General features: G+C 48.0%; 1 protein-coding gene across 1 annotated transcript in view; it reads right to left on the reverse strand.

The window, feature by feature from the left end:
• Window positions 1-211: 211 nt before the first annotated feature.
• The window catches only part of agbl4 (AGBL carboxypeptidase 4), a 176,702-nt gene continuing 155,037 nt past the window's right edge, over window positions 212-21,876 (reverse strand). Inside the window, exon 5 of the mRNA XM_076989574.1 lies at window positions 212-572. Coding sequence (XP_076845689.1) covers window positions 559-572 — 14 coding nt within the window. The 3' untranslated portion in view covers window positions 212-558. The remainder of the gene's footprint in view (window positions 573-21,876) is intronic.

Here is a 21,876-nt window from a genome sequence, read left to right on the forward strand (position 1 = left end):
ACGCATTCGTGTATTTTCTGTAACGTCAGTGAGACCAAAACTTTATTTTTGTGAATAACTCCTTAGTTTCAGTGTAACGCTTGGGTGTGGGCAGACACCAAGACGATTACGGTGAACGATGAACATTTATTAACAAAGACACGAGTAAGCTCGGTGCGGAGCGCAAGCAGCACAGTCACACTGACCCTGACACCTGGCTTTAGACAAAGACGAGCACTAGACACCGCGCGAACGCACAATAAATAGGTGAGTTACACAGACCCACGTGACCTCGAGACAAGGCACAGGTGTAACAAACGAACACGCTCACAAACAACCCACACCCACGGAAGTACATACATGGACATAACGACACGCAGACGACGTAACGGCACGCCCACAGGGAAGGGTCCGGAGCTGTCACCGTGACAGAACCCTCCGCCAGGGGCTCGCTACTCCCGGAGCGTCCCGCGCAGCTGGAATGCCCCGAACCAACACAAACGGGCAGGTCCGGAACCGCCGGGATCACGAGCCTCCGAGAGCAGTCGCCCCCGACGGCGGGAACCGCCGCGAACAGCTCTAGTACACCCTCCCTGGGAAGACAGGGGAGAAAACATTAAACAATGGCACGTTCACAAACACGCACACTGGAACATGAAACACAAGAGGCACAAATGGGAAAAGGAAATTAGGGAGATACAAGGGGATAGACAAAAACATAGGAACACAGACACTCATTCCCGGAGCCAGGCTTCCCGCCTGAGGCAACGCCGGAGGTAGCGGCGCGAAGGCTCCGGGGGCTGGAGACGCTGCAGGTGGCGGTACTCCTCCCGCCTGTTCCGCCCGCTCACCGCCAGGTGCCGCACGGCTGTCAGACGCGCTGGGTGAAGCGCGACTGGTCGACTGCTTGGAGGCAGTCCCTCTGGCGGACGCGCGAGGCGTAGTGCGACTGTCCGACCGCTTGGGGACCCTCCTTTGGTCGGACGCGCGGGGTGCAGCGCGACTGGTCGACCGCCTGGGGGCAGCACACCTGGTGGACGCGCGAGGTGCAGCGCGATTTGTAGCCCGCTTGGAGGCAGCGCGACCGGCGGGTCTCACGGCGACCTTCCTCCCGGGTCCGTGACTCCCTCCTCCGGGAGAGCCGGAGGGGCTTGCTGCCCGATAGGCCTGCCGGCGCTCCCTCTCCGGGAACCCCCCGTAGGAAGCCCCTCCGTCGCCAGGCCAGCCCCCTCTGGCACCGGTATCGGGGGTGGTGTCCATCTCCGGCTCCTCCTCCTCGGACACGCTCCAGTCCATGGACCGAGCGGGGGTCTCGCATCTGGAGTGGTCCATGGGCTCCTCCCCGCAGGAATCCCCACTCACGGACGCGAGCGAACTGGCAGGTCCGCTCCCTCCTCCTTTGTATACCGTCAGGAGCGAACTCACCGACCGAAGACTCTCCCCCTCACTCTCCTCGCTCTGCTCGTCGGTTCCCAACGGGGCTGGGTGCAGCGCCGAAGGGGGACTGACGTCCTCCCTCTCCTCGCCGTAGTCTGACGGTGGAGGACTGACGTCTTCCTCCCCGTAGTAGACCGTGCTTTTTGAGCACACTGACGGGGAATACTCCTCCTCCTCGTAGTCTGTCCCCTCCGCCTCGCCTTCAGACGGTGGGAGACTGCCCCCCTCCCCCCCGTAATACACAGTGCTCCTAGAGCAAACTGAGGGGGGATACTCTTCCTCCTCCGAGCCGTCTTCCTCGGACTCGTCCTCGGGGAGGATTGGCACGTACCATCCCCGCCTGGACGACCAGCGGGTCCTCCATGCCCTCTCTGGTTTTTGCCCTGGGTGGCGGCTCTAGGGACGCGGTCGGGTGCTGGTCCTCCCATATACGCACCGCGGACTGACGGAGCTGTTCGGCCATCTCTGCGTCTTCCGTACTCCGAGCGGCGCAGAGTATGTAAGCGCAGATGGGGCTCTGCATCATCTCCTGCTCGGAGACAGGGGCTTTGGGATGTCGGACTGTAGAAGAGCCGTGGTGACGTCGGCTCCTTCTCCTACCTTTAGGCGCCCTGGTGGCGTATCCAGGCATTCCTTCTTTTATAAGGCTCGTCTTTCTGTAACGCTTGGGTGTGGGAAGCAGACACCAAGACGATTACGGTGAACGATGAACATTTATTAACAAAGACACGAGTAAGCTCGGTGCGGAGCGCAAGCAGCACAGTCACACTGACCCTGACACCTGGCTTTAGACAAAGACGAGCACTAGACACCGCGCGAACGCACAATAAATAGGTGAGTTATACAGACCCACGTGACCTCGAGACAAGGCACAGGTGTAACAAACGAACACGCTCACAAACAACCCACACCCACGGAAGTACATACATGGACATAACGACACGCAGACGACGTAACGGCACGCCCACAGGGAAGGGTCCGGAGCTGTCACCGTGACATTCAGGTCCCTACCTAATTTGATTTAAATGTAGCGAAGCTTGATGCCAGAGACTAATGAAAGAAAGAAAAACCTAAAAAAAAATTCTTTATTAATGTAGGCCTATTTATTTTTGTGTTTTTTAAGGCAGTGCCTTATCCTTATTTTAATAATTGTTTGTTGCAACAAGCTGCATATTTCATTAAAGGTTTAATGAACTATGATCTTAATTGTTTTTATTTTTAGTTATAGCTGAAATCTAATGATAGTTATATAATAGCAGTTGCATTCTAGTGTATGTTTTATATTCAATTAACGTACAATCCGACTAGTCGACTAATCGTAAAAATTAATCGGTGATTAGCAGAGGTGGGGACTCGAGTCACATGACTTGGACTCGAGTCAGACTCGAGTCATTAATATTAAGACTTTTGACTTGACTTGAAAAAATATTCAGAGACTTAGACTTGACTTGGACTTTTACACCAATAACTTGGGACTTGAATTGGACTTGAACCTTTACTTGCAAAGACTTGATTTTTTTTTACCCCAAATCTAAATTTTAAAACGCATATTAATATTTATAAAGTGCGCCCCATTAATTTCATTTCCGTCCTTCTGACGCAGACCAGTCCTCTGCTTTTCCACACTCTGTACGTGTGTGTGTGCATGAGCTGCAGCACAACCAATCAAAAGGGGGGTTGGCGAACGTAAATTTTTACCGGGCGGGGTGTAAAATGGACACAAATTAAGTATTATATCGCGATCGATCGATCGCCAGTGGTTGGTGCCAGAGCGAACTAGTAACTCATTGAATCATAGATGTGGATCAGAGGTAAATAAACTAGATTTTTTTCCGGCGTGAGAAATCGGATGTGTGGCGTGAGAGCGTGTGAAGACGGTCAAATGCGTGTGTCTCACGCTCAATGCGTGAGAGTTGGCAACCCTGGGTTCTGTATCTGAACTCGGGGAAGAGAGCCTCTCTCTGTCACCATCATAATATCCAGTTCTATCTCAGCATGGATTGTGTATTTGAACATCTACGTCGAGAAAAAAATATATTGACAAAAGTGGAGCGAGTTTTCAGCTATGGGGACATCATTCATCGTGCACAAATGACATACAGACTTTTGGCCAGCAAATGCAATGCAGAATAGTTTACTGAAATGTCTAAAGTTGCAGATTCCTGTTAATTGTTCAGTTCTTATATTTGTTTGTCTTGTGTCACTCACACATGTTCTCCAAGAAACCAGATAAGAGAAGAGAGGGAAAATGCTGTTATGGTTCTTTATATTGTACTGTGAAAATATCAGCACTTTTTATTTGAACATGGAGTTCTACTTATGACTTTTTCACAGAATATTTATTTCTGGAAAATTGTAGTTTAAAGTATGAATATTTTTGCAGCTAAGTTTAACAAATTGAACTGTGCAATAAAGAGGTGTAATTTTTATTTTTTTTTTATACTTCGTGTTTTCAGTTGCACATGTTTTATCAAGATTTGAGGAGAATACAGATTTAAAAAAGAACGCATGTCTATTATTTACATTTAAAATTTAAAATATACCTGCAACATTAGTAAAAAAAAAAAAAAGACTCGAAAGGACTTGAAATTCCAAGTTTCAGACTTGGGACTTGACTTGACTATTGCCTGTCTTGACTCGAGACTTGACTTGACTTGAGTGTCTTTGCTTGAGACTTGACTTGGGACTTGAGGTATAAAGACTTGGACTTACTTGAGACTTGCAAAACACTGACTTGGTCCCACCTCTGGTGATTAGTCGACTATTAAAATAATCGTTTGTGGCAGCCCTAGCAGTAACTAGGCCTTTGTCTGCCAGCTTTCAATGCTCTTTTTCCCATGTTTGTTATGAGGTCAAATATTTCTCCCTCACGCCAAGCTGCAGCGCTCTGTAAGTGTGGAGGACAGACTGGTTCATTTCTACTCAACACACTCTCCTCTTAGGGGTGGCACGGATCACAAAATTCACGGTTCGGTGTGTATCACGGTTTGAGGTCTACGGTTTACGGTTTTGTACGGTTCTTGTTTTTTTTTTTCTTTTATCTTAGCCCCATAATACACGCCGTTACACCAGTGGAATAGTCGCTGAAAAGATTTTACTACCATAGCACTACACTTCTATGACATTACACAGTGCTGCCTTTAGCAAAGCATTACATAATAATACATAATACATAATAATAATAATAATGCACAAACTTGGCCGGTCATATTGAAAGTGTTTCCACTAGCGTACGCAATGCGGGTTTTGCAATGCTTGCATATTGTAACAGTTCGATCCACGTTTTTATTGCCAGTATCATCGTATGTGACGGGGAATCCGAAATGATCCCACACACCTGATTTAAACAACGCTGGGGCCTCCTTCATCTCTGGCCTAGGCAGCCTGCCTTCTCCACTCCCACTTGCCATGTTTGTCCACCACAAACCTTCGCTTTCGCTTCTTTGGCACGAATGAGAACCACGTGGTGACATACGGGCATTTGGCTATAATGCGAATTTCGAACGTCTGGAGAAAAAAAAAAACCATGGATCCTGTACGGTTTACACACGCCCCGCGCCGTGACAAGCGAACCGTAAGGTTCGGTTCGTTCACAAAAACCGTGCCATGCCTATCTCCTCTGTGAGGAAAGGCAAACATTCTGCACTATTGCACTAACACTCTAATACTACTGAACACCTTCCCCAGATCACACTGATACCTCAGGAAATTGGGGGAAATAAACCTACCATTCCTGAGTTTTCTGCTCTAATATAATCAGGGCCACAAGCTCCCTCTGAATCACGAGTCCATTTTCTGCTATCTCTTCATACGAAATTAGAATCAGTAGGATTTTGATTTTTTTAGCCAATGTACGACCAATCCTATTATCACCTTTTGATTTGTATTATGATTTTTGTAGTGTTATTTCACAGAATAAATTTGTGAAATGGTTTTTCCAAACTTATCCATCCTGAAAGGTCATTTCTTGTAGCTTTCTGAAAGAAATCACCTTTTGCTTAGTTTATTCCAAATCGTTTTGATCAATCAATTCTTCAGTATTCAAAAAAAAAGAGTGGTGTGCGGTTCAACAGTGAGCACTGAAGTAACGGAGTGAGAGTACCTCACTGCCACGGTGCGGTCAGCTGGGCTAGGGGCAGGATGGGCACTTACCCAGAATGCCCTTCTCTCACACCTGACGTCTGTCAGCCTCACACTCCTTCGTCATCCTTTTTCAGAATAGGGTTGCATCTGTTTCTCTCCAGCTGTACTGATGTGAGGTGTGAGCGGATCTGTTCAAACGTGTGTTTGTTGCTATGTTTGTCAACAGCAGCAGCAACAATAACAACAATAAATATAAACAATAATAGATTAATAATAGAAATAGTAGACATGGACTTGTGGAGAAACCCCAGGACACATTAAAGGAGAAGGCCAATGAAGATGCCTCACAGCACACTAGACAACAGACAAGAACCAGAAGACCAGCAAAGCAAAAAGAAGACTTCATATTCAACCAGATCATGAAGCAGTCACTGACAGGCTCTGTGCCAGCTCTGCCATTAAAATCGCCAAAGACAAGCACATTCTCCCTCTCTCTCTCTTTCCCTCTTTCTCCCTCTCTCTCCCTCTTACTCTCCGCATACACAGGAACAGCATGGAGGCAGTGAAGTCCCTGTGCAGTTTAGTAACAGCTCATTATGGCGTTAATAACACACTAATGGGCTTCTGCTTTTTAAATAAAAACACTGCCCAATCTCTGGCCCTGACACCACAGCCATGCATCCCTGGTTCTGATAGGTTCAAAGAGAATGGTGGTTCAGAGAGCAGCACCGGACCGCGAGGTCACGCTCGCCACTCTAGAACCCGTAGTGGAACAGCCTGGCAAACATCCCCAGAAGAACACCAACATCTCCAGAAGAACACCATTCCTCACTGCAGGCCGGTCTGGTTCAAAACACTGGATTGAGGAACGCTTCGAGAGCAGATGCTACGTGCTTCAGCGTTTATTCGGCACGATCGGTCCACTGACTTTCGTTTTTTTTGGATGGTCATATCTGGAGATACCCGCCGAGTCAGTTCAGCAGAACTGGTGATGTCAGTTTACTAGGGTTTTTACAATATGGTTCATATTAATATCAGTTAATATATATATATATATATATATATATATATATATATATATATATATATATATATATATATATATATATATATTAATATATATTAACAGTTACAGGTCCTGCTAACTGCTATGTCGCCAGATAGATAACACAGAGATATATGTGCACTCTTGCGCCACCTGCTGTGTGCGCATTTGAATACATGCCTGTATTTCCTAGCTTACCAAGAGCCCCGTTACTATATAACCCATTGTACAAAGTGTCATTAAAACCGTAAACATGGTATTCAAACCCGGTGACAAATGGCAATGCAGTGTTCATTTTAAAGGGCAGTAAGTGTTTATTTTAAAGGAAAATGTTTGGCCGGACTCATTAAGAATTGATCAAGCCTGGTTGTAAAGGGCAGGGACGTGGTGGCTTCTTGGCATGTCCAGCTGTGCTCTTTTAATTTAGCTGATTTCAGTCTTAAAGAGACAGATGCTGGCTGCCCTTTAAGCCCAATGCATTTGCCATTTCCTTTACAATGATACAGGCAAATGTAATAATGTCCTCTGGGGCTTATTTCAGCAGCAGTGGTGCGGGATGCGGTTAGCGCGACTTTGATAGAGATTAATGAAATGTCAGGTAATTGAGGCGGATCCTGATTGGCTTGTTGAAAGGAGGCACAATTTCAGCGTTTGTGTCACTTAAGGCCTGGGAGGTGATTGATGGCGAGTTGAGTGGCGGAGGTGGTGGCGATGGAGGAGGAGGGGCAGACCGGGGCCAAGCTCTCCAATCACAGAGCAAATGTGAATCTGAGGCGGGAACAGGGTTGTGGCGGTGTCAGGAAAGGCCCAGTGCAGCCGGTGCATGGGCGGCCCCTCCATAGGCGGTCTGTCTGCTGGAGAGGGCGGAGAAGTTGGCCTGGAAGAGGAGATCCCAGGGAGCCTTGAGCAGTGGGTGGGCGGAGCCACGTCCGGCCAACACGGATTTGTTTTAAAGATGGATGCTGAAAAGAGTTGCAGACTGCAGGATAAAAGACTGGGTGTGTGTGTGTGTGTGTGTGTGTGTGTGTGTGTGGAGAGAGAGAGAGAGAGAGAGAGAGGTCACGGCTCTCCTGGTTTTTGGCAGCGATGAGGAATAAGGTAATCACAGGTAACCACAGGTGAGCCCCTTCACAAGGGCACCAACACGCTACTGCAAAGAACACACGGTAACTGGGGCCCCATCAGAACCAACACTTAACTGTAGCGACAGCAGAGATTATTTTAGGGCAAAAAGTGAAGTATAAAAAGACGAGCCCAGCAGCCAGTGACTGTGATGAATGGAGAGTGAGCCAAATGAAATTCCCCTGGATCTGAGGCGGCAGATTAAAACAGAAAGCAGACTTCAGAGTGCCCGTCCTTTGAGGAGCCGGGCCAAGTGTAAGCCCTGAATTCCGTCAGGATTTTAATCCCCTCTTTGTCCGTTACTTGAAAGCCATCAAACACATTTTAAAGCCCAAGATTCTTGCAATACACTGATAAAAAATGAATGCGGATATCACTGTGAGATGAGATCTCAGTTTTGTTTCCCCTCTCTCTCTCAACAACACAGTCGTCACTATCCAAATGTGCACACGGGGAGAGGAGGATCATGGGACAGCCGTCTCCTGGCTCCCTCCGCGCGGTATAATTATTGCCCAGCTGGGATTTTGCTCCATGAGGGTTTCTTTCCAGCCCTGCCATGAAAAGGCTATTAGCTGATTGTTTTTTGTAGCGGCACCGGGACCGTGTGTTGACTAATCCCCGTGACCGCGCATTAAGAACAATCGGTGCTGCGTGAGGACCAGCACACTGAGCGCTGGCGATGTGGCCTTAGGCGTTCCCACGACAACGGCTGTTTGGGTCGCTCGCATACGGGAGTGTGAGTTAACGTTCCACTGGAGACACACGGAGCAGGACATGACCATCATAAAGAGAGAGAGAGAGAGAGAGAGAGAGAGAGAGAGAGAGAGAGAGAGAGAGAGAGAGAGAGAGAGAGAGAGAGAGAGAGAGAGAGAGAGATGAAGAGAGCAAGAGAAAGAGAGGAAGAGAAAGAGAGAGAGAAGACAGAGAGAGCGAGATGAAGAGAGAGAGTGAGAGAAAGAGGAAGAGAGCAAGAGGAAGAGAGAGAGAGAGAGAGAGAGAGAGAGAGAGAGAGAGAGAGAGAGAGAGAGAGAGAGAGAGAGAGAGAGAGAGAGAGAGAGAGAGAGAGAGAGGTAATTCTCACACCCAGAAATCATACTAGCAGATCTTAAAGACCCAGAACTGGGCTTGACGTCAAGGTTGATTCTATTCAAATGAGAACCCCCCCTTGCTACCTGACATAGAAGCGGGTGTGTGTGTGTGTTTTATTGTTGCTATGGTGATTAGCAGGTGGAGCCTGATGTGGAGGAGTGGGGCCCGTGTTTGAAGCGATGGGGGCTTTCGTAGGGCTTTGATCAGGGGAATGTTTGTAGTAGGGACCAAACCTGAAGAACAAACACAACTTCTGAGAGATGAGCTATCTGTCCAATAAAGTTCTGTCTTTAAGACATCTTTCTGCCCAGTCCAGTCCAGTGACTAAGGCATCTTTAAACAGGAAAAAATTACAATCCCGTGCCTGCCTACTTTGCAACTGATAATCAGTGCTTTTCATGTAAAATATGTTGGGTAAGAGAGAGAGATATGGGGGGGGGGGTGAAAAAACAGATTAAGTTCAACAAGAAGACTGCTTTCTCTTCTCTCTGCCTCCCATACAAAGTAGACCAGAAATGCAGAGTTCAAACTCACGGAGTTACAGTGGATTCACAAAGCGTGCAAACCTGCTTAGTTGTAGAACTTTTTTGCGCTGTGACTTTTATTTTGAACAGATATTATTTTCACAATCACCATCATCGTTGATGTGAACCCACATATTTAGATCGTTTTGAAAATTTACTGCAAGTCAAATTGGAAATCCTTTTCACAAAAGTATTCAGGTCCTTAACTCAAGACGCGGTAGACACTTGGCAGTAATTACAGCCGCAGGTCTTGCATTTGTCTCTACAAGTTTCGCACACCTGGACTTAAGGCAGTTCATCCCCATTCTTCACGACATGTCCTCTCAGGTCCCGTCAGATTGGATGGTGTCTGTGGTGATTCTCCTTCAGGTCTTCCCCACATCTCCCACAGGCTTTGGCCGGGCCACTCAGGGCCATTCAGACACTCCCACGCTGTTTTGGCTGTCTGCTCCGGGTCCTTATGTTGAAAGGTGAGCTGTTGCCCTGGTCTGAGTTCACAAGCCCTCTTCAGGAGGTTCTCTCTAAGGGTGTTGGCGTATTTGACCATTCATCTGTCCCTCGGTTGTTAGTAGTGACCCTTTAGAATAACCATTGGGTTGTTTCTGATCTTCCTGCTCAGGGTTCTTCTTGCTTGGATGCCCAATTCAGCTGGTCGACCAACTCTAGGAAAGTTCAAGATTCTTCCTTCTCAGAACTTTTGAGGCCACTGTGGTCCTGGAAACCAACCAACCTTCGTTTTATCTCCCTGCCCTGATCTATGTCTCGCCACAATTGGTTCGCAGAGATCCACAGATAGTTCTTGGACTTTATGACTTGTTTTTTGTCCTCACAATGCAGTGTAAACTCTGGACCCTTATGGACCTAGGTGTGCCTTTCCAAACTACGTCCAATTCACAAGTGGACTCCAGCTCAGGTCTAGACAACGATCAGGGATAAGTAAAACAAATGGGATGCATGACAATACTGACTACCAAAGGGTTTGAACAGTTTTGTAAAATAGCACTTATATATGAAAAACTGCCATATTTACTAAAATATCCATTATACAGACAAATATTTCTTAAAATCTTGTAGTTATTACAAATGTTTCTTGTAATATATAATGGAGTCTCTGTCAAAGTTTGGGTTATTTTTAGTGGTGTGAAATGACCACCGCATTGTTTTCCTTCGAACTACTTTGTTCGTTTTACAGACCGAAGTATTACCACTAAATCTAGTTGGTCACATGACTGACAGTCTGAGTGACGCTTTGACTGGGTAACTATCTGTCTGCGTGGTGGTCTCCTGAGGGGCTGAGCTGATGAGACATGAAGGTCTGAAGGGTGCTGAACCCATGGCCCCCTGCTGTGATCATGGTGCCTCAGAGAGGCTGGAGGGTTATATTCTTTTACACACTTTTTTTACTCCTTCCCAAACTTCCTGATATTGCAGCTGTAGTTTATTACCAGGAAACAGCCTATTGTAAGACTTTGCCCTTGTATTTTATATTGTGGTGGTGCCACGATGCTACGCAAGTGTGCGCTAGTTCTCCTGAATGTGTTTTTAATAGCAACCTGTAGTGAAGTGTTTGCCTTGCCCCACATTTTTATTATCTTAGTTATTTACTGGTTGTAATTCTTCAACCAATCGTTTTTAACAAATGGTGTAAAGGACTTGGGCTTTTGGGCCTTGATTGAGATATTTTTGTTCGCTGTTGCCCAGCCGATCAGGCAAAGGTTCTACCTATTTGTGAATTCATTTACCTGATAAATCTCTGATAAAAGTAGTTATGTGCACCTTCTCCAACAGAGAAAAGCAGTCTGGTTTGCTTTCCTCATCTGAAAAGAGGAATTTCTCATTTCTGGCAGAATATACTGCCATCACACCAGTGGCGGATGCTGGTCTTTCAAGGAGGGGAAGCTCAATTTCGGCTTGAGTGATAGAAGTCAGTCTCCAAACACAAGCAGCTACAACAAAAACCACCAAAAATAGAAGCTCGATTTGTCGCTAGTCGTTTTTAACGAAGAAAATGCCGCTAAGAGGATTAGGAAAATCTCCGGTTCAACTCAGAACAGAATGAAAAAAAAAATTAAATTAAATGCTCCCGCGGAGGTTTACTCCAAAAGATCGCTGATTCGCTTATTTTGCTGTCAATCAAAAAGGGATTCAGCCTCAGACAGATCATCCAATCATCATGCAGAAGCTGAGCGTCCGGGCCAGCCGAGGCCAGCCCACTGCCCCATAGACCCCCAGAGACGCTGAGCGTCCGATGGGCGGGACAAAGCCCAGCATTTATTCAATGGCTCGTCTCGTTTCCCTGCACTCTTTGCTTCGCTATTGAACTCTCTAGACGCTCAGCGTCCACACCGTTTAAAGCGCCGTGAAGCTGCGGGAATGAGTGAGAGGAAAGCCGCGTCGTTACCAGTGATAAGAAGCTGATTCTGAACAAAAGTTGAGCGCGTTGTAGCGCATATTTAGTCAATGACATGTACACACAACAGTCTATGTTTGATCACTTATTTTTTTGACATTTTAGGGGAAGCTGAGCTTCCCTTGCAGTCTTAGAGCAATCGCCACTGCATCACACATATACAGTGGTGTCCATGCGTCTCCACATCACCACCACGTAGACTCCTTCTCTTGTTTTTAGGGCCCTGTGGGCTTTGAGCATCAAACTGCAGCAAAGGGCCAACCAGGACGTCAAGTGAATATTTCTCCAGATGGTCCTAAAACTGTCCTCACACCTCAGACTGTTCTATCAGTAAACTATTACGTTTCACCTTTCATTACATTTCGTTATATGAAATGGACTTTGTAATTCCATGTGGCTGCAGTAGGCTTGTATATGAGAGTATAATGTGTGCAGGGAAAAGGTTGTTGTGGTGCGGACACCTCAATCCATGCCACCGTCGCTGTACACCATAGCCCCTGTAACCCTGCTGGAGCTGGGCGGGGACGTAGACTGAAGGACATTAGCTCCGCAGCTGTGGCCCACAGTCCCCAGCGTCCTCCATCATGCGGTGGTGAGGAGAGGGCTGCAGGGGTCCTGTGCTGGGTGGGGATCCGCCCGCCGGGTGCCCATTGGGCCCAGAATGGGGGCTAACCACACTGACTCAGACAAATGCATGTCCACTCCCTCTGTCCTTGGGGCCTCCCAACCACAAACGTACATCATCCGTTACACCGCCAGGCCCCGCCCAGCACCGCCAGGCCCCGCCCAGCACCGCCAGGCCCCGCCCAGCGCCTCTCCATCTACTGCACGAAGCCCATGAACAGCCCTCTCTCCCTTCAGCCATGGCTTCCCCGACTCCTGCGGGCCAATTCTCACACCGCTCCCGACGCTCATGACATGACTAAATACTCGCAGAACAAAAGCTTACAGAAGGAAGAGTCATAATTGGAGTCGTTGTCAGGCGGAAATGGGTAGAAGCCAGAGAGAGGATAAATCCAGAAGAAATACAATCCAAAACACGGAGTCATAACACTGTCCAGGTCATAACACGAATAAACAATACAGAGAGGCAGACACGTTACTGGGGGCGACCCAAAGAGAGATAACGAAAACCAACCAGGGCACAGTTCCAGACCATCTTAAATGAGAATCAGGGAAACGCTTGGTATGTTTAATAAATAACAACACTTCAAAAACACCAAATGAGAGAGTCCAGGCATATATATATATATGTGTGTATGTGTGTGTGTGTGTGTGTGTGTGTGTGTGTGTAAATAGGGAACAGGTGTATCTCAATAATGAGGGGAAGAGGCTCGGGACAGCCAGGTTGTGGAATTCTGGGTATTGGAGTCCTGAATGAGGGCTGAGGGCTGAATGCATGACACCATTTTACTGCTTTCACTGGTTGGCGCTCTAGGAAATCTTCAGAACTGGCACATGGACACAGCCAATGTACAGATCATGGGATTACAGTGCTGAAACACGTACTATCCTCAATCCTGCTGATCTCACCTGAGGTGCCCCTCCCCACAATAAAGAGGGTGACTCCTCTCCTCTCGGCAATAAAGGAGGCCATCCGAGCCCTCGCCCAGTCCACCCCCCCTGCTCCCTCCAGGCTGGCGTGTCGGATGGATCAGTGGGGAATGGGAGAGATTGGGCCTCTGGTTGCATAGCAGACGCATCAGACAGGCTAATGTATTATTAATGCCTCCAGTGTCTGAGCGTTTAATATAATCAGCTCCAGCACAGACACGCTCTACTTAAAATACCAAGCGCATGCAAACACCTCACCTCACGAACACCCCCCCCCCCCCCCCAACACTCCCCCTCGGCCAGCACACGGGGGGAATGAAGTTAGAAAAGTGGGAACAGGCCAAGGGGAGAGTGGGGGGGGGTCAGGAATTACAGCCAAGCCAGTTACACAATTTCAGACACTTGTGGCATTTCTGCAGGTCATCTGCAGTATTGGTGGAGGGTTGCATGCTGGGAAACATTTGCACTTCAATCAAATAGTGTTGCCAAGCACCAAAAGAATGGTGGTATTTTCAGTGCAAAGCCACCTGCCATCCTAGGACGAACTCAGAGGAAATATCATTTATTACTTATTACCACAACTCATATAGAGATTTAATACAGTTAGAAGTCTTGATTTCCAGCGGACGGCGTGTGTGTAATCCGGGTGCGTTGGCTGGAGGAGGGATCTCGGAGCTGAGCTTGGAGGCGGGGCTGCGTTACGAGCTGAAGGAGAACACTAATGAAATATGAATTATTAGAGTTGTGTGAGAGGAGCCCCGGTCTGTTCCCGCAGGACGAGCTGTCAACAGACGAGACAACGGAGGCAGAGACGGAGACAGGAGGACAAGCCCCTGACAGGAGGACAAGCCCCTGACCTTCTCTGTCAGACAAGACTGAGTGAGGCGTGGGGGTGCAGGCTAGGAGGGAGAGAGAGAGAGAGAGAGAGAGAGAGAGAGAGAGAGAGAGAGATCCCACTGGCCCCTTGACTCCCCTTACCCACAGGGACACATCACCGCCTTCTTGTCTGAGAGAGCAGCTCTGATCCACCGCCACTCTGCACGGCTGTTCCATGAAGAGCTCATGATCTGCCTTTCATTATCTCACGCACTGACAACACAGCAGCCTCCCAGGAGACCTGTGGCCCAGGCTCCCAGACAGGGTGGGCATTTGGTCACACAGCATTCACTCACACACACACACACACACACACACACACACACACACACACACACACACACACACACACACACACACACACACACACACACACTAACAGCGTGGAGATGCGGGGCCGCTGTATCTGCAGGCAATAACCGGGCGTTCCTCACACGCCATCGTAATGAGGCCTCAGCAGAGGCCCTCGTCAGGCGGAGGGACGCAGAGCTCTTAAAGGGCACCGTGATCACAGCGGAGCTCCAGTCTCTCTCACGCCTAGCCTCGGGCTACGCTACTGATAATCTGTCAAACCCAATTGGCAGTCCCACACATATACGGCGTCCTGCACTTGCTACAAACTGAACAACTACACCGCACAATCATAACTGGCCAGAGAGCAAGAACAGAGAGATAGATATAGATAGAGAGAGAGATAGAGAGATAGAGAGAGAGAGAGAGAGAGAGAGAGAGAGAGAGAGAGAGAGAGAGAGAGAGAGAGAGAGAGAGAGAGAGAGAGAGAGAGAGAGGTGAAGTGACAACAGAGATCCTCACTGTATGAAAGTGGGGGCAGGCTGCTGTTGTGTGTAGAATGTGTTCACACTTCCTTTACTTACCCCCCCGCCCCCCCCATGACCGTCCTCCCCCCGCCTGGGTGTAGGAGACAGCCCTGCTCCAACTGCACTCTCCACCATCACACAGCCTCTCTGCTCAAGCATGCCACCCTGTCCAGTCAGCACCACCCTCACCCTGACCGGCCAGCACCGTCACACCCAGGCCTGGGCCAGCACCGTCACACCCAGGCCCCGGCCAGCACCGTCACACCCAGGCCCGGGCCAGCACCGTCACGCCCAGGCTATGGACAGCACCATGACGCCCAGGTCCAGGCCAGCACCGTCATGCCCAGGCCCGGAGCAGCACCGTCACACCCAGAGAGTGTCCAATACCGTCACGTCCAGAGAGTATTCAGTGTTCGACAGGAGCCACGCTGAGCATTAGCAGTCAGCTCAGAAGGACGGTCCTGACTGACAGGATCGGGGCGGGAGGCAGACAGCATCGGATGGCCCGGCAACACGGCTCTCCGTGACAGGATCCCACGCAGCAGGGCCAGGGTTAGCGTTCCAGGAAACGCACCTGGAGCGTGTTTCAGGAACGAGAGCGGAGCCGCCACGAAGGTGGGTGTGTGTGCGGGACCTGATAGGAGGTGACAGGCGTCCCGCAAGGACAGCGTAGCGCCAACAGACGTGTGGACGAGCGGGCAGGCGGTCTTCACCCTCACGTCCTCTCACGCCCCCCCAACACACACACACACACACACACACACACACACACACACACACACACACACAGAGAGTCTCCCCCTTCTTATGTCATGCCTGCGGAGAGACTGTCCTCTCCTACCGCTCCCTCACCTCTATGAGAACACATGACCATTTCATTGGCCTCCACCTCCCTGTGCACCGCCAAGCCATCTCACACACACACACACACACACACACACACACACACACACATATGCACCTATACATGCACGCACACACATTTGCTACTAAAATATGTATTCAGCTATAGAGTCCTTGAGCACTAATTCTCAACACTTGAACCAGAACCGAGCATCTGTGTGTCTCCAAAGTCTTTGTAAGCTCCAGCTCCCACCACACTCATCATGCAAACAAAGTAGAGGCTTAAAGATGGAAACAGACTCGCTGACAAAGCCCAGCGTAAAACCCATCGTTATCTACTTCTCTCCATAAGCCGGGACTGAAAGTGGGCGGGCTCGGGCGTCTCGGGCACATCTGGCTCTTGTTCTGAGCCAATCCCGGAGCTGAAACTGGGGGCTGCACCGGGTCGGGCGAGTGCTCCCACGCCTTGTGCCTCCGCCCTCAGCCGGGAATAACCACTTACACCGGGCAGCGCCGACAGCTCGGGGTCTCTGTAAATGAAAGTCCACATCCTCAGACGGAGGCGGGGCTAAGCGGGCCTCGCCACCACTAGGGGCTTCTGTGCAGGGGCAACCGCTCCGTTATATGCTAGCTAATCACATGGGCTCTGAAATTTTAATACTCATTTGACAGGCACAAAAGGGCTTAAGTGAGTCCGTGTGCACGAGGGTGATCGCAGTGGTGGACTGAGAACGGAATAATTTATCATGTCTAATTAATTATTCGCAGTTACCGGGAGGTGGGGGTGTCATCTCCATAGCTAGCTCCTAAGTTTGCAGCCCAGTTGAAATGGAGAGACAGGTGGAGATAAACTCCTGTGGCCTCCCACCGGTAGATGCTGGTGTGTGTTTGAAGCTCTCTCTGAGCTCCGTACCTTTAACCACACCAGGTTTAACAACTCCCCCTCCACCACATTACCATTTAAATAACACAGACTGCTAAATGACTGCTACCCACTTTCAACGCAAGTTCTAAAAAATAGCCTCGTCTCTCCCTCCACCTGCCACACGGTTTCCTAAAAATCTTTTTTTGGTTTGTCCCCTGAGGAAGAGGTTTATGGAAAAGACCTCCAAATATTTAAACTAATCATATGCAAATCTGCATCTTCATTCACCTGATCGGCTTTTAATTCCAGAGGAAACCCCATCTTTCTAGTTGGATGGGACAATCAGATATTTTTAATATAGGAGGTATGCATTATTTACATGATATAATCCCTTATCACATCAGATGAGCTGTCAGTAATAATCTCAGCATAATCAGTGTCAATGAATATTTCATCTGATTTGAATCTTCAAACTCAATAAAGTATTTAAAAGGCTATACTCTTGTCCCTGGACCTCCGTAGAGACCATGCTAATTCAGACTTGGGTGAGCCATGCTGTTGAAGCTAATTTGATAAACAGGTTCTGTGCAGAAGCTCCTTTATGGTCCCTGTAGGGGTAGGGGCTCGGGGGCGGGGCTAAAGTTGTTAAACCTAAGATATGCTGTCAACCATTACCACTCACCTGCTGAAGCTTTAAAGTCTAAGTACAGTAGAACGTAAAACTACGGTTGTACACATCAGTCTTGGTCAAAGCTATAAAGCCTGACATATACAGAGCACTATTTATGGCTTTTTGGTTGTATTCAGCAGGCTTTCTAGGAACGGTGCCCTTCGTCCTGTGTGGAGCTTCAGACGTCAGTGAGAATCTCATTCTACGTTGAGCGTAGTTTGGCTTAATCTGTGGTTAAAATAAACAAAACAAACAAACAAAAAGCATAGTGGCAATAACACATCAGATCTGAAAGCTGAAAGGTGCCGTGCCCACAGTGCTACTGCTGACCTAGCGCTGTAAGTCAAACCTGTCCCTCGGTGCACTTCAGGTCATTAAAATGCCAACACCACACTCCCCACACATCAATCACTCAAGATGTCTCAGATTTCTCTAAATAAGCAGTCAAATTATTCCATACAGAAAGCTATTGCTTAGCAGGCGATAATATATATTCACACATTAAAGAGTTTAATTTCACACATACATACATGCACCCTTTGCATGTCTGTGTGTGTGTGTGTGTGTGTGGTGGAGATATTCTATCAGGAATACTAAGAAGGTGTGTTGATTAGCATAACTGCGGAGTGAGGTCTTGTGACAGTGACATTAGCCGTCAATGTCAGCCCGCTCCACGGTGCCTTGGTGCAGAGTGGCCCATTTGTGCCATAATTAGCTTAAACGCTCTGAGGATGAAAAATTCATGATAGCTTTGGATTTTTAATTGAGGAAGCATTCTGCATTAATCGAAGTCATTTAAAAAGCCTTCTGCTTCAGACGGACACGAGGGAGGGGTGAGAGAAACAGAGAGAGAGAGAGAGAGAGAGAGAGAGAGAGAGAGAGAGAGAGAGAGAGAGAGATCAGCTTTCTAACCCATCTCTTCTGCAGTGAGTGGTTAATTCTAATAGGCCCAAGTGTGCCAGAATGTAACACAACTCAATCAAGCACCGTCAGTGCACCGACACAAACGGTGTGCAAATTTGGTCTGGCAAGTGTGCACGACTAAAATTAGGAGGCTACACCAAATACACAACAACACAAATGTAAAACTACGTGAATAAACAACATAATCGCTTACTTGCCAATCATGGTGCACCTACCATGCTGATGTCACTAACAGCCACGTTCCAACATTGCTTCAAGAGGATCTTTCCACTTGTGATTCATTTTGAGAGTAGTGTGTGATTGATCAACTTTGTAAATAAAGAAAGCATCATTAGAGCCAGGATGGTCAGCTCTGATCCTACAAACCCTGTTCTGCACTATTTTGGGTTTTTTTTTTTTCGTTTTTTTCTTTCTTCCCTGCTCCAAACACACATGATCCAAGGAGTCATCTCATCACCAAGCCCTTCATGAGCTGAGGGGAGTGTGTGACAGCAGCTAAAGGTCTAACGCCTCCAGAATCAAGGCTGGGAAACACACACATTACACACTTTAACACCAAAGAGACTTTAAACTCCACTAACTCCATTAACTCCACATTGATAGCATATATACCGTATGTTTTTGAAGGTACAAAATATACAACATGGAAAACATACAAAACGTACATATAAAGCAGGTTTGTGGGACATGTCACAATACCATGATCCCGATCTAATAATCTATCATCTCCAACTGATTTCACTAAAACTCTTAAAGCTGAATGCAGTCAATCCTCACTGTAATTTCCCAACAATTAGTGTGAAGTTTCCCTAAAGAGTAGAGGCTGTTACTGCAGCAAAGGGGACAAGTGCTGTAGCTATAACATTCATGTAGGAAGAAACACTGGATACGTAGTATAACATTTATACATCATTACAGCCATCACAATGGAGCTCAACTGTATGAATAGATGTGAGAGAGAGTGAGTGAGGGAGAGATGGAGAGAGAGAGAGAGAGAGAGTGAGAGTGAGTGAAGGAGAGACGGAGAGAGAGTGTGTGTGTGTGAGTGAGAAATGGAGAGAGAGTGAGAGGGAGAGAGTGAGTGAGAGATGGAGAGGGAGAAAGAGTGAGTGAGTGAGTGAGTGAGTGAGGGAGGGAGGGAGAGATAGAGTGAGTGAGTGAGTGAAGGAGGGAGAGAGGGAGGGAGAGATGGAATGAGTGAGTAAGTGAGTGAGTGAAGGAGGGAGGGAGAGATTGAGTGAGTGAGTGAATGAGGGAGAGATGGAGAGATTGAGTGAGTGAGTGTGTGAATGAGTGAGTGTGTGAGTGAGTGTGTGAGTGAGTGAAGGAGGGAGAGAGGGAGGGAGAGATGGAGTGAGTGAATGTGTGAGTGAGTGAAGGAGAGATGGAGGGAGTGAGTGTGAGTGAGTGTGTGTGTGAGTGAGTGTGTGAATGAGTGAGTGTGTGAGTGTGTGTGTGAGTGAGAGTGTGAGTGAGTGTGTATGTGAGTGAGTGTGTGAGTTTGTGAGTGAGTGAAGGAGGGAGAGAGGGAGTGAAAGTACAATGACAGTATTAAAGAGGTGGTAAGATGCGGGTAAGTGGAGGACCAAACAAGGATTCTAAAGGCAGAGTTGGTGAGCAGACGTGGAGCAGACAGATGGAGGATGAATACAGTCTGTAGCAACCAAAGACCCCAGCACTATCGTTCTGTGTTCATTCACTCAGACAATCTGCTGGCAAATCTCTTTGTCTAGTCGGTCTAGTCTGACTTTGTGTATATGGCAAACTGCCAAACTGTTGAGAGATGATGGGAGGTGATTCTGTGCCACTATAATTCTGAGGCAGGTCTCCAGTCTTCTCAAAGCTTCAATCAGCTTCACCAGAACCAACAAGCTCAACTGTTAAAAGTCTAATAAGAGTTTCAGCTTCGCCATTTTTGAGAGTTTCATGCAGTGGACGTCATGCGTCTGACCCCCCAGTGCTGCTGCCCCCCCTACAGTTTTAAATGTTTCAACACATTCAGCTGCAGCTCAAGTGATGTGCGGTTTGGCTCAGGGTATTGGACAGCAATGGAAGAATCAATCTCTCCAGTTAAAAGGATGTTATCCAGTTTAGTAAGAGTTTGAAGGCCACTCTGACTAAACCTCTCATTTAAATGCTGATCAATTATGTCCAGAATCCTGCAGAGGTCCAACCCGTAATATTCTTCAGCTGTTCCTGGGATGTAAGGAGAGGCATTACCTGAGAGTGGCTTCGGTGGCCTTCAGAGGTGCGGAAGAGTAATGAGCAGAATATTAAGTTGAGATGCCAACGTTTCCGCACGTTTGAAGAAGCTCTTGAATTCCACTTCTGATCTTTTTGCCTTCGATGCTGTTTGTGCTGCACTAACCTTCCAGATTCCTCCATATTCACTTCGATTCCTCAATAACTTCACATGTCGTTAAAAGACCAAGAATGTTGGTTCCTCTTTCGGATGAACCCAACAAACCTCTCGCTGTGGCTCCTGCAATGGATTGTGGGTCATTCTTTGCCAAGATCCAGATTTTGCAGCACACATACATACTAACTGACCACATACTTGATTACTGGTCCTCTCTCCACCCACCTCGCTGGGCAGTGTTTTCAAGATGAGGGCAGCGTCTCCTCCACAGTTCTGTACTTACTACAAAGCTTGAACAAACAGTCTAGAGTGTGGAGTCAATCCAATGCATAAAATGTCCGGAATGATGACTTGCAAGCAGGTTGAGCTAGATTCACAGTGTGGCCCACAATGCACTTGGATAACTAAAATCCACGTTACAAAATCCAGTGAAGAACTCTTGTGGAACAAAATGGTGGTCTACTTACAGAACCTTAGACACACAGCTTCCTGTTCATTTCCGTTAAACGTCTTGTGTTCCATCAATCACAACTGGAGATTCTGTATTGAGCCATCCATTTCTTTGATTATGTTGTGCAACATAACATCTAAAATTTCATTCTGCACGATCCAGGAGGTTTATTGTAGAAGATCCTCTTCACTTCTTAGTTTTAGGAGGTGTTGAAGGTTTCCTTACTGGGCATCATGACCCCTGCTGAGCCAAAAGCTTCACCCAAGCCTACATGTTTCACCTCTCACGTCACCTCTCGCATTACCTCTCGCTTCACCTCTCGTGTCTCGCGTCAACTTTCATGTCTCGCGTCACCTCTCGTGTCTCGCGTCAACTCTCGCTTCACCTCTCATGTCTCGTGTCACCTCTTGCGTCAACTCTCGCTTCACCTCTCGTGTCTCACATCGCCTCTCACATCTCTTCTTGTGTCTCGCGTCAACTCTCGCTTCACCTCTCGTGTCTCGCGTTACCTCTCACATCTCTTCTTATGTCTCCTCTCGCCTCACCTTTCGTGTCTCGCGTTACCTCTCACGTTACTTCTCACTTCACCTCTCGTCACCTTTCGTGTCGCCTCTCGCGTCACCTCTCCTGTCTCGCGTCACCTCTCTTGTCTCGCGTCACCTCTCGCATCACCTCTCGTGTCTCGCGTTACCTCTCACATCACCTCTCGCTTCACGTCTTGTGTCTCGCGTTACCTCTCGCATCACCTCTCACGTCACATCTCCTGTCTCTCGTCACCTCTCTTGTCTCGAGTCACCTCTTGCATCACCTCTCGTGTCTCGCGTTAC

Source organism: Brachyhypopomus gauderio, unplaced genomic scaffold (assembly GCF_052324685.1).
Source record: "Brachyhypopomus gauderio isolate BG-103 unplaced genomic scaffold, BGAUD_0.2 sc69, whole genome shotgun sequence".
In the NCBI taxonomy this organism is placed as follows: Eukaryota; Metazoa; Chordata; class Actinopteri; order Gymnotiformes; family Hypopomidae; genus Brachyhypopomus; species Brachyhypopomus gauderio.